We start from the raw sequence: 13,623 nt of genomic DNA on the forward strand, positions 1-13,623 counted from the left end.
AGAGATGGTTCAGCAGCAGAAAGACTTGATGCTTCTGCAAAGAACTCAGCTTCAGTTCTTAGCCACCTACATAGCAGCTTACAGCCATCTGAAACTCCAGTTTCCGGGTATCTGATGTCCTTTCTGACTTCACAGATAGTAGAAACTTAGATGTATGCAGGCAAAACATTCAACACAGAATTAAAAAAATAAAAAATCATTGTAAGTTAAAGTTTATTCTAACTATAAATATACAGAAAGGGTATGTAGGGTTCAGGACTATGCACAATTTCAAATATCTGTATTTATCAGACATTTATATGTATCTATATTTATCAGACTATATTTCTACCCTATTACCAGTACTACACTGTCTTTTTGTTTTAAAGTTCTTTTATGATTATGCATTTGTGATTAGGGTTGTGAACCTACCCTTTAATGGCCAAGCCTTCTCTCCAGTTGTGTATGTTTGTATGTGGCTATGTGCAGATGAGTGTAGGCACCCTCAGAGGTCAGAGGCGTTTTCTCCTCCAGGAGCTGGAGTCATCGGCAGTTGAGAGCTGGCTAATGTGGGTGCTGGGAACCATACTTGAGTCCTCTATAAGAGCAATAGATAGTATTTATCTGCTGAGCCATCTCCAACCCCTACTGCACGATCTTCAGTGTTGTATTATAGTAACTTTTGAACCTCATATGTTCTCTAGTTTGGTTCCTTTTCAGTATTTTCTTTTCTTTTCTTTTCTTTTCTTTTTTTTTTTTTTAAACGCTTCACGAATTTGCATGTCATCCTTGCGCAGGGGCCATGCTAATCTCTGTATCGTTCCAATTTTTTAGTATATGTGCTGCTGAAGCGAGCACCCTTTTCAGTATTTTCAAACTATGCATTTTCACACAAATGTTAGTGCTTTAATTTTCCATGGAAAGAAATCCTGGGCATGCTGAAAAATATAAACAAATCCCATTGGGAGCATGGTTTGGTGGTGCATGCCTCTAATTCTAGAGGATCAGAACTTCAGAACTCTCCATAAGAGTTCCAGGCCAGTTCCAATGTCTTATGGATTTCATAAGATACTCTGAAGAACAGAGTAGAATTTGCTTTGTCAGGGATTGCTTTGAGCTTATAGATGACTGTGAAGTCAGGATTACCACCTGGATGTGGTGTTAGGGACTTATCTGGAAACTTGCTAATTTTTCTACTCATTTTCAAACTTGTTTTATTAGTGAATTTTCTCTCTTTTTGTGTCCTCTTTTAGGGTGTACAAATGCCTGATTTAGATCTTAAAGAAAAAGTTGAGGCTGAGGTTCTCAGCACTGACATCCAGCCTTCCCCAGAGCGGGGAACAAGAATGAATATTCCACCAAAGAGAACAAGACGAGTTAAGTCTCAGGTAGCTGTCAGTGTCCATTTAAAAATTTAGTGTGCATTTATGTCCATATCATAGTGTGTATGTGGAAGTCAGAGGACAATTTTTGGAAGTTCTTTCCTACCATGGGGTCCCAGGACACAACTTTGGCTGTCATGCTTGGTGGGAAGTGCCTTTACTTGGTGAGTCATCTTCAGTGGCCTGTGGGATACCACTCCCTCGACCCCCATAGACAGGGCAGGGTTTCTCTGTCTGTACTGGAGCTCACTCTGTAGACCAGGCTGTTCTTTGCCTCCTGAATGCTTGATCAAAGACATTTGCCACCACCACCTGGCTCCCATGGACTATTTTTAATAGAATTTATCTGGGGTTTGGTTTTTTTTTTTTTTTTTTTAGAGACAGGATCTCATGAACTTAATCATTTGGGGTAGTAGTATCAGTGTGTTTGTTTGTGTAACCCTGGCTGTCCTGAAATTAGCTCTATAGACTGTGGGGCAATGGGCTACGCGCAGACAGCCTGGTTTCCCGGTTAAGGCAAGATCTTGAACCCTGGGACCCAGTATTGATAATTCATGAATTACATGGGACAGGTGTTCTCTCATGTTTCCTGGACCCTGGCTCCTGTCAGAGTTACTGCCCCCCCCCCCCAACAACCCCCACAGGAGAGGCCTGGCTATCAGCCACTTAGGAACAGCACCAAGCCCTCTAACATGCAAATAAGGTTTCCCCCAAACTCTCAGCCCAAGCCAATGAGAGGGGCTTGCTGTCAAACTCTAAATAACTGCCAGAACTGTATATAGGGAGAGCCATGCAGGGAATTAAAGGAATGGGAGAACTATTCCTTTGTCTGATCCTTTTGTTCCAAGAGTTGTAACACTTGGGAAGAGATCTTCTCTCCCGAAGAGCCATGAAGAGCCACGCAATTCCTCACTGGATTGTCTGCTTTTCACCTACCCAGGCTCAGAGTTACCTAGCAACCTGGAAGGCATGGCAGAGGCTTCTACTCCCTGCCTGCACTCACTTCCTTCGCTGGGGCCTTCCCACCAGGCCTGGATAAAGGTCTCCATGGAAAACTTCTGGTACCTAGGCCCACAATAGACCAGACTGGTCTCAAACTAAGAGATCTGCTTTCCTGTGCCTCTCAAGTACTGGGATTACCACTGCTCACTAAGACCCTACCTCTTAATTGTATGATCCCGAGTAATTAATATTATGCTAATATTAATTCTATTTATTTATTTATCTATATCTATTTATTTATTTATTTTTAGTCAGACTCTGGAGAAGTAAATAGAAACACAGAACTGAAGAAACTTCAGATTTTTGGGGCTGGACCCAAAGTTGTGGGCCTGGCAGTAGGAGCAAAAGATAAAGAAGGTAAAATCTGTTATTCTTATAAAATGAAGTGTAATGACAAGGTTGTTACAAGGCTCAAGTGATGTTTGAATTTCACTCTATGCTGGGAATTCTTTGTGGTTTAGCCTAATGAAGAATGTTTTAATCATGTATAGCAAGCTTTCAATCTTTGAAAGTACAAAATTTATGGTTTAAATGATAAAAGGGCACCAAGAAGTAGAATGGAACTGAATTCCATGTTCAAGGAGATAAATAAACAGATTATGAGAGTTGTAACATTGGACAAGATCCATGCTGGGAATTCTCTCTTTTTTTTTTTTTTGAGTTTTTTGAGACAAGGTTTCTCTGTATAGCTCTGGCTGTCCTGTTACTCACTTTGTAGATCAGGCAGGCCTCGAACTCAGAAATCCGCCTGCCTCTGCCTCCCAAGTGCTGGGATTAAAGGCGTGTACCACCACGCCTGGCATTCGGGGAATTCTTAACATTTGTACCTTGCTACCTTGGTTCATAGACAGACTGGCTTTTTTTTTTTTTAATATTTATTTATTTATTATATGTAAGTACACTGTAGCTGTCTTCAGACACACCAGAAGAGGGAGTCAGATCTTGTTAGGGATGGTTGTGAGCCACCATGTGGTTGCTGGGATTTGAACTCTGGACCTTCGGAAGAGCAGTCGGGTGCTCTTACCCACTGAGCCATCTCACCAGCCCCAGACTGACTTTTTAAATGGTAGAAGTATTAAATGTAATGTGTAAGGAAAAAATATTACACTGTATTTTTTGACTTTTAGAAGAATTGTCTGCCCTCCATGTCTAGTATACAGCATGGAACCTTAATTTAATGTCTAAAGGCTAGTTTAGTTTCACTAATGTTTAAGTTATTGGTTGCCATGCAGTCTTCTAAAACTTACTACTTTTAAATTAAAGTGATTCTCGGACTTTTAGTAGGGAAATACACTGAGGAGAGGTTAGAACTTTATACTATGACCACCATTTTAATTTTTTAAATATTTGTCCTCTATATGTTATACCATTGAAATAAATTTTCTTTAAAGTGCCTAGTTTAGCATTTTATTAGAAACTTATGGGAGTAGAGTTCCTGATGCAAAAACTATATTGCACTATTTTTATATAGCATGTTAACTTAATGTGTATTTTAACCAAGAATAAGCTGGAACATTTGAATTAATAATTTAATGAACTATTTCAAGTCATATATTGCTCTGCCTTTATGAGAGGAATAACCAGTATAATGTGGATTATGGGCTGAACTGTAAGGGATCAGATAATATTGTACCACTCTCAAGGCTTTGGGAATGTCCAGGCCTGGTAATGAAGATTTATTGTAAGTCCAGCTACTCAGTAGGCTGAGACAGAATATAGGTTGAGACTTGCCTGGACTACACAGTGAGTTTCTGGCCAATCCAGGCCATTTGGAGAGACAAAATAGCATTAAAGATAGATGAAAGATAAAAGGCTAGAGATGTAGCTCAGTGGTAAAAATATTTACCTACATAAACAAAATCAATCTAGTAACACAAAATACAAAAGAACAGCATCAGTCAGGCGGGAGAGTTAAGAGCACTGACTGTTCTTTCGTAGTTAAATTCCTGGAAACCACACGGTGGCTCAGAACCATCTGTAATGGGGTCCGATGCACTCTACTGGCGTTAAATATTTAAAAAAAAAAAAGAATAGCATCAGTCAGGCTCATAATAATTACCACCACTACTTCAGACATTATAAGACTTAGTTTTTTTGTTTGTTTGTTTTTTTGTTTTAAACCTTCATCTTTTGTTTTTGTGGGTTTCTTTTATTATTTTGAGAATTCTCATGTTTAGCCTCACAAGCCTGGGATTGCAGATATGAACCATCATGCCTGGCTCTGTTCTTTTGTTTGTGGCAGGGTTTCACTGTGTATCTGTAGCTGTCCTAGAATTTGTTTTGCTATGTAGACTAGTCCGGCCTTAAACTTAATAAATCTGCCTGCCTTTGCCTCCTGAGTACTGGGACTAAAGCTGTGCACAACCATTCCTGATGCCGTTCTTTTGTTGTTGTTGTTGTTTTTTGGGGGGTTTTTTGGTTTTGGTTTTGGTTTTGGTTTTTTTTGTTTTTTGTTTTTTTTTTTTGGTTTTTCAAGACAGGGTTTCTCACTTTGTAGACCAGGCTGGCCTTGAACTCAGAAATCCACCTGCCTCTGCCTCCTGAGTGCTGGGATTAAAGGTGTGCGCCACCACACCCGGCACCTGATGCCATTCTTATAATTACTGTGTTGCCTGACAATAATCTTAAAGAAAAAGCCTTGACTAACTTGAGACCCCACTCTAAAGTATACATATACACAGTATGTAATAAATATGGCATGCAGGCAGTCATTGAAGGTTTTAACTCTCTGGATTTGTGTAGATTAGGATCCCAAATCTGCTATACACTGGCTATATGATTTTAAAGAAGTTATCCAATTTTGCTATACCTTAGGTTCTTTATCTTCAGCTGCTAACAGTGACTAAGTCTAGCTCATATTGTTGTAAGACTTTATCTAATTTAAATAATTTTAAATAATGTGTGATTCATAATGAGAGTTCAACATCAGTTTACTTATATAACTTTTCTTTTCAAGATGAAGTCACCCGAAGAAGAAAAGTTACCAACAGGTCAGATGCATTTAACATGCAAATGAGACAACGGAAAGGAACTCTCTCTGTTAACTTTGTAAGTGTTTTGGGATTTGTCAGGAATGAAAGGATTTATTTTTGTCTTGCTGTATATTGATATATAGTGTTCAATTAGCTTATTTGGCAACTGGAGAGATGGCTTAGTGGTTAAGAGCACCAACTGCTCTTCCAAAGGTCCTGAGTTCAATTCCCAGCAACCACACAGTGGCTCACAACCATCTGTAATGAGATCTGATGCCCTCTTCTGGTGTGTCTGAAGAGAGCAATGTGTACTCATATACATAAAAATTAAAAAAATTAGCTTATTGATTAAAAGACATGGTGGAAAATCTCAAATTGCAGCTTTGGTTTGTAATATTAACTTTGCTTTGTCTTATGTACATTACCCTAAATCATATGCCTGTGGGTACTGAGTTAGGGAAGAGAATATAAATCTATGCATAATTAGCCCTCGTGTCTTCAGCTTCTCTCTGCTTTGGTTTAACTAAATATAGATCAAAGACTTTTTAAAACTTGTTCTTGGAGCTGGAGATGTGTTCAGTGGCCATACTCACTAGACACTCTTCCAGAAGACCTGGGTCCGACACCAAGCACATATCTGGCAGCTCACAACTATCTGTAATTCCAGTTGCAGGGAATCTGATGCCGTCTTCTGGCCTCTGGCTTCTGAGAGCACTAGGCATGTACATGGTACACAGCAAAAAACAAAACCAGCAACAACAACAGAAATACCCATACGTATTTTTAAAATTATAACAAATTGCTTTTATACAGAGCAATGCAGAGCTCTTTTCTTTCCTTCTTTTGTCTTTTTTAAGAAAACATGAGACAGGTTCTGGCTACATAGGCCAGGCTGGCTTAGAACTTAGGGTAATGCCTAAGTGGCCTTAGATAGGAGATGATTCTGGCTTAGCCTCTTGTGCTGGGATTACAGGTGTGCATCAGCAAGCCCACCATAAAATAATCCCTTTCCCTTGGCATTATTTACTATATATATATAAAACAGTTTAGTGTGGCAATTTCTAAAGCATTTACATAATGTTAGTATAAATAATCTAGAGATGACTTACTCTGAGGGATGATACGTATAGAATATAGACAAATATTAAGCCATTTTATTTTATGTAAGGAATTTAATCACATGTATGTTTTGATATCTACTGGAATGGGTATGCATGATTGGAGCCTGGGCTAAACTCTGACAAAATTCCAAGGATTGAAAATTTAAATTTATTGATTTTTTTTATTTCATGTACATTGGTGTTTTGCCTGCATGTATGTCTGTATGAGATGTCAGAGCCCCTGGAACTGGAGTTAGAGACAGTTGCGAGCTGTCATGTGGGTGCTGAGAGTTGAAACTGGGGCCTCTGGAAGAGAAGCCAGTGCTTTTTTTTTTTTAAATTAGATATTTTCTTCATTTACATTTCCAATGCTATCCCAAGAGTCCCCCATGCCCCCCCCCCCACACACACACACACACACTTCTTGGCCCTGGTGTTCCCCTGTACCGAGGCATATAAAGTTTGCAAGACCAAGGGGCCTCTTTTTCCACTGATGGCTGACTAGGCCATCTTCTAATACATATGCAGCTATAGACAAGAGCTCTGGGGCTACTGGTTAGTTCATATTGTTGTTCCACCTATAGGGTTGCAGTTCCCTTTAGCTCCTTGGGTACTTTCTCTAGCTCCTCCATTGGGGGCCCTGTGATCCATCCAATAGCTGACTGTGAGCATCCACTTCTGTGGAAGCCAGTGCTTTTAACCACTGGGCCATCACTCTAGTCCTCTCCAAGGATTCTTAAATCACTGAGGTGTGGGATACTCAGTAGCAGTTTTTCAGAATTCATTCTGTAGTATAGTATTTGTATGTTGGAATGAGTGATGGTTTTGAAGTATGAATTTACTTTCCCATTTCCCTAGATTATACTGTTTCTTTATTCTGACACCTTATATCTTTATTAATTTGCCTATAGAAGTTCTGAGGAGAATTGTTTGAAATAGATTTCTTTAGGATTAAGCTATGTTTAAATTTTTGTTGTTTGTTTTTTCTTTTTGGGTTTTTTTTTGTTTTTTGTTTTTTGTTTTTTTTTGAGACTGGGTTTCTCTGTGTAGCTCGGCTGTCTTTGAACTCACTCTGTTCAGGCTGGCCTTGAACTCAGAAATTTGCCTGCCTCTGCCTCCCAAGTGCTGGGATTAAAGGCGTGTGCCACCACTGCCTGGCTTATGTTTTAATTTTTAGTGTACATTGATTTATTTGTTTTATGGAGTAGTTCATGAGAAAAATACAATACTCTATACTATAGAAAATATAATTATTTTTATTTATCTTCATAGGTTGATCTCTATGTTTGCATGTTTTGTGGTCGAGGAAATAATGAGGATAAACTGCTTTTGTGTGATGGGTGCGATGACAGCTATCATACATTTTGTCTACTTCCACCACTACCTGATGTCCCCAAAGGAGACTGGAGGTGTCCTAAATGTGTTGCTGAGGTACAAACTTAACCTTATGGATCCATTTAAAACTAATGACAGGAATCCATGTGTGTAATAGAAAGACATTTCCAATGGATGTGTAACAACTGTATTTCAGCAGTTTGTCTTAACTTTTTTTCTTCTCTATTATTTATAATTTTATTGTTTTAGTTGAATGAGACTTTGTACTTATTTTAACAAAATATCATAATAGATCTCTGAAGAAGAGGGATGTTCGAGATATCTAGATGCTGTCAGAGGCTTTTATGGCCTTTTAATTGCTACTTAAAAGACTTAGAGATATTTGAGTTTCTGAGACTAGTAGTGTGAAGAAACCATTCCCCTAGCCTAACAGTCCAGTGGATGTCCTATAACACGCGCCTTTCTTTCCTTTGCATTTATTTACTTCATGGATGCTAATGTTAATATCCTAGTGTTTGATTCCTAGTTAGTCTTCCTTTTGAGGCTTATTTTGATAGCAGAATATTACCTTAGAAGAGTGAACATTCAGTTGAGATTCTAGTTTCAAGTAACTAATCTGTTGCAAATAACTGATAACTTGTTTTGCTGTGTAAGGGTGATTAGATTGTTTCAGCTAAAGGAATGATCAAGAAATGCTATATTTGATACATTTATTTGCTGTATGTCTGGATATCAGACTTAAGGCTGAGAGCTTTTTCCACTGAGTTACTATCCATATCTCTTAGTATTGGCAGGTTTTAATGCTTTCTTTTTCATTTTTCAGTGAGTTTACCTCAGGCATCTTTTTTCCCCCACAGGAATGTAACAAACCTCGAGAAGCCTTTGGATTTGAGCAAGCTGTAAGAGAATATACACTTCAAAGCTTTGGAGAGATGGCAGATAATTTTAAATCTGATTATTTCAATATGCCAGTCCATGTGAGTAGCTATCAATTTGGTTGGCTTAGAGAGAAACAACGATATTTTTCCTGTCAAGTTTTGTAGAAATCGGGAACAATATGAAAAAGGTTAGAGACTACCAAATCTTAAAATTAGAGACCTAATAATCTGTTTTGTTAGTTTCACTCTTTTTTGTTTTGTTTTTTGTTGTTTATGAAATGAGGTCTCACTATGTATGTAGCATTGGCAGGCAGGCCTGGACCTTAATCTGTAGACCAGGCTGGCCTGGAACTCAGAGAGATCCTCTTTCTCCTGGTGCTGGGATCAAAGGTATGTACCACCACAACTCCTAAGAAAAGCATTTTGATGTTTAAATTTTAATTATCTTTAGCTTTTCCCTCTTCTCAGTGGAGAGATAATAGGAGTTAATTCTGCTCTGAGAAATGGGTAATTTCTTTGTTTTTATCATGTTTTTGTTCAGTTTGTGTATTATGTTTCAGGAGATTATAATGAGTTAATTATCGTCTTTGGTTTTATTATAGATGGTTCCTACAGAGCTAGTAGAAAAAGAATTCTGGCGGCTAGTAAGTAGCATTGAAGAAGATGTTATTGTAGAGTATGGAGCTGATATCTCTTCAAAAGATTTTGGAAGTGGATTTCCTAAAAAGGATGGTCAAAGAAAGATGTTGCCAGAAGAAGAGGTGTGGCTACTGTTCTGTAAACTTCTTACTCTGAAGCTGATGTTGCATTTTCATAGAAAACTTTCTTTCTCTAATCCTAAGGGACCTTGCCGGTATCAAATATGAAATATGTAGAATTTAGACAATATAAATAAAATTTAGTTTTATAAACAGTGATTTTGAACTAACCATAGGTGTGCATGTGTATAGTCCCAATGCTTTGGAATGAGATTTATGAATAGTTCAGCTTGAGCTGCACACGGAAACTGTCATAAACAAAGCATATGCAAATTATCTTTAAGAATTATTTTATCTCTAAATTTTAAAGTTAATTTAGATCAAATTTTAATCCAGTTTAAAAGTTGATTTTTAAAAATTGTATTATGATTGGGAGACAGAGGTGGGCAGATCTTTCTGAGGTCAGCATGTTTACATATGAAGTTCCAGGAAAAACAACCATCTCTTTGTTGTATTAGTGTTGTGTCACGTGCTGGAGTATTGTTTCGGGTAGACAGAGGACAATGTATGAGAGTCACTTATCTCTCTCTATAGAGTGTCTCAAGGATCTGACTGAAGTTATCAGGTTTAGCAGCAGGTGCCTTTAATCACTCAGCCTTCTCACTGGCCCTCATTTATAGTTTTTGCCTAGTTCTTTCTGTTCCACAATCTAAAAGTGGGCTGGAGATATGGCTCAGTGCTTAAGAATCCTTGTTCGAGAGATCCAACATGTTCTCTGGCTTCTGAAGATATATACCTAAAATAAAGGGGAATGTCAGTAGAACCTAGGAAAGTTTAAATATTTAGATATCAAACTTTTATTTAGATTAAGTTGTAGGTACCTAAATTAGTAGATTAGTTGTAGATTAGCTGTGGGTTACAAAATTCTCTTTAAGATTTTTGTTTAGTACTTGTAAACTCTTTTTTTTTGTTGTTGTTGTTGTTTAACTTTTTTTTCTTTTATAGGAATATGCACTTTCTGGTTGGAATTTGAATAACATGCCTGTTCTGGAGCAGTCCGTTCTTGCACATATTAATGTGGACATTTCTGGTATGAAGGTGCCATGGCTCTATGTGGGAATGTGCTTTTCTTCTTTTTGCTGGCATATTGAAGATCACTGGAGTTATTCCATTAACTACTTGCATTGGTATGTTCAATCTTGTTACAGCATATGTACTTAGCGACTTTGGCTTTTTGTAATGGGGAGTTAGGGGTCATGGAGTGGTATTAGGAATTAAATCCAGGGACTCATGTTGAAGTTAGGCATGGTTCTACCTCCCAGGCCTATGCTCCCAGAAATAAGACTCAGACTCAAAGCACATTTACAAATATCTTGGCCATTATAGATAGGGCTCCTCTCTGACTAAATTATATCTCAACCATTTTAACCCACATTCTGCCACATATCTGGTTACCTGTGTGTCCATCTCCTCACATATTTCTGGGTGGATCTTCCTATGCCTGGCTCTATTCCAGAATTCTTTCTTCTTTTGGGTGTCCCACCTTCCGTTTCCTGTCTAAGCCATAGGCCATAGGCTTCTTAATTGACAAAATATTCTCTCTACACATATATGCCAAGTACTTGAACTATCTATGAGCCATACTCTCAGCCCTGACTGTTTTTTTTGGGGGGGGGGTGTTTTATTATTTTTTTTTTTTTTTTTTTGAGACAAACTAACCTCAAACTTGTGTGTAGCTCAACTTGAGCTGCTGTATCTTCTGACTCTTACTACTTCCAGAGTGCTAGGATTATAGGCATATATCACCATATTAGGCCTGGTCTTTTATTTTTAAGATATAATATTAGCTGATGTTTTAGGGAGAACTGACTTCAAAAGTATTTTTTACATAAAAGCAAAATAGTATACTGAGGAGGGGAGGGGAGTTGTCTCAGACTACCTACTCTTTGGAATTAAGTGTAATTACCAGAACCTAGAACAGGTTTTTTTGGTTTGTATTATTTATGTGTGGGGGTGTTCTGACTGCATGTATGTGTATGGACCATGGGTGTGCTGTGCCACAAGGGCCAGAAGAGAGTATCAGATCTTCTGGAATTTGAGTTACAGACAGCTTTGAGGTGGTACACAAATACTCTAAAAGAGCAGCCAGTTTTCTTAACCACTGAATTATCTTTCCAGCCCCCAAGTTTTAAATTAAATGTTTCTTCTGTAGTATATGATTAACGAATTAATGATGACTTATTTTGTATATTAGGGATTAAAAGACCTTGTTCCTGATTTTAGTGTTACCACTAAAGTTCTGAGCTATTATACATAGCCATATTTTTAAATTATTTATATTTTATTTTATGTGTATACATGTGTATGTCTGAGTGTATGTGTGTGTACACATGTGTATATAAGCCTTTGAAGGTCAAGAGAGGGCATCAGATCATCTGGAACTGGAGTTTGGGTGTTTGTGAGCTGCCATGGGGATGCTAAAACTGAACTAGGGTCCTCTGAAAGAGGACCACCTGGCCATCTCCATTCCCCCACTTTTGAAATATCTTGACAGGTAAAATGAGATACTTAAACTTCATAGCTGAAAGATTTGATTTGGTATTTGAAACTTAAAGCGGTTTTTCATTTTTGTAACATTTCCTCTAAAATGCCTAAAATACATACGCAGTAAATTCATTTACTGATTTTTTTTTTGTTGTTTTTCACTTAAAAGACTTTCATTCACGTAGTTCCTTACTTTTTTTTTAAAAGATTTATTTATTTATTATATCTAAGTACACTGTAGCTATCTTCAGTCACACCAGAAGAGGGCATCAGATCTCATTACAGATGGCTGTGAGCCACCATGTAGTTGCTGGGATTTGAACTCAGTACCTTCGGAAGAGCAGTCAGTGCTCTTAACCGCAGAGCCATCTCTCCAGCCCAGTTCCTTACCTTTTATTAGTAACTGGCTGCCTCCCCTCCCCCCCCCGCTGCCTTTTTTATCTTCATTTTAAATACTAGTTAAGAGTAAGTAAAATTGAAAATTTACTACTTCCGTTAAAGTAGTCGCATTTCAAGTGTTTTATGATTATATATGATTAGGAGCTATTTGATTTACTAGCACAAACAAAATAATACTTTTTAAAATATTACTTTATAATTTAATAAAAGATTTATTAAATTTTATGTGTATGTATGTGAAGTGTTTGTGTGTGTGTGTGTGTGTATACACATGAGTACAGGTGCCTCTAAAGACCAGAAGATGGCATTAGATTCCCTGAAACTGGAGTTATAGACAGTTGTAAGATGCCTTATATAGGTGATGGGAACTGAACCTGGGTAATCTTACAGGAGCAGCAAACGCTATTAACTGCTGAGTCATCTATCTAGCCCCAAATATTGCTACAGTAAATCCTATAGGGAATGGAATAGCTTTCATCTGTGGTCTTCTGAATTATGAAAATTAGGAAATGCAAATAGTTTTTAAATAGCTTGACTAATAAATTCATTTCTATTTTAGCCGTTTTATTACTGTGATAAAACACCATAATCAAAAGCAACTTGGGGAGGAAAGGATTTATTTTATCTTAGAGCTTGTATCAGTCATCCAGAGAAGTCAGGGCAGAATTCTCGAGGTAGGAATTGACTCATAGAGGAGTAGAGTACTTATTACTGGGTTACTCCTCATGGCTTGTTCAGCCTGCTTTCTTACAGCACTTAATACCTCCAGCCTAGGATTAGACCACCCATGGTGTGTTGGGCCCTCCTACATTAATCATAAATCAAGAAAATGTACCACAAGCTTGTCCACTCATCAGTCTGGTGGGGACATCTTCCAGTTTCCCTCTTCAAAAATGACTAGCTTGTGCCAGGTTTACATCCAACTACCAGTACTATTTCCTGAGTATTCTAAATGAGCTCTAATAATAATAGATTAATGATGCCTAATTTTTGGTTTTATCTTTTTGAAGATAGCCATATTTAAAGTTAGAGTAGTTTGTAATACTAGGTTATTTCCATGGAGACGAAATTGAACTGAATGGAGTTATTTATATGGACCCTGGAGATCATTGACTCTTTGCTTTAACCATTTGATCAGAATAGAAAAGACTCCTGTTCTGAGGTTCTAGAGAGTTATGTCCATATCCTTTTGAACAATGGTTTCCATGTAATCTATTTTCTGTTCCAAAAATTACTTTTACTGATCCCCTATTTATGTACTTTGGGTTATTTGCCCAGTGGCAATGAGTGTGTATTTTACCTGTCCATATATCCTTGCCTTATTTACCATATTA

At 37.7% G+C, this 13,623-nt stretch overlaps 1 protein-coding gene and 1 non-coding gene across 5 annotated transcripts in view; one reads left to right on the forward strand and one right to left on the reverse strand.

Annotated features, from left to right (window-relative positions):
• Kdm5a (lysine (K)-specific demethylase 5A) overlaps positions 1 to 13,623 on the forward strand; it is an 80,476-nt gene that overhangs the window by 16,204 nt on the left and 50,649 nt on the right. For all 4 annotated transcript variants that reach the window (XR_003956181.1, XR_003956180.1, NM_145997.2 and 1 more), the window contains exons 5-11: positions 1,233 to 1,367; positions 2,615 to 2,720; positions 5,320 to 5,411; positions 7,708 to 7,866; positions 8,628 to 8,747; positions 9,251 to 9,409; positions 10,352 to 10,533. Coding sequence is in view for 2 of the 4 variants with exons in the window: in NM_145997.2 (NP_666109.2) it covers positions 1,233 to 1,367; positions 2,615 to 2,720; positions 5,320 to 5,411; positions 7,708 to 7,866; positions 8,628 to 8,747; positions 9,251 to 9,409; positions 10,352 to 10,533 (953 nt within the window). In the remaining 2 variants the exon portion in view is untranslated. The remainder of the gene's footprint in view (positions 1 to 1,232; positions 1,368 to 2,614; positions 2,721 to 5,319; positions 5,412 to 7,707; positions 7,867 to 8,627; positions 8,748 to 9,250; positions 9,410 to 10,351; positions 10,534 to 13,623) is intronic.
• Positions 732 to 837, reverse strand: Gm24592. The gene has a single exon (XR_003956669.1). It is a non-coding gene; the product is annotated as a U6 spliceosomal RNA (small nuclear RNA).

This window comes from Mus musculus, chromosome 6, assembly GCF_000001635.26.
Source record: "Mus musculus strain C57BL/6J chromosome 6, GRCm38.p6 C57BL/6J".
NCBI lineage: Eukaryota > Metazoa > Chordata > Mammalia > Rodentia > Muridae > Mus > Mus musculus.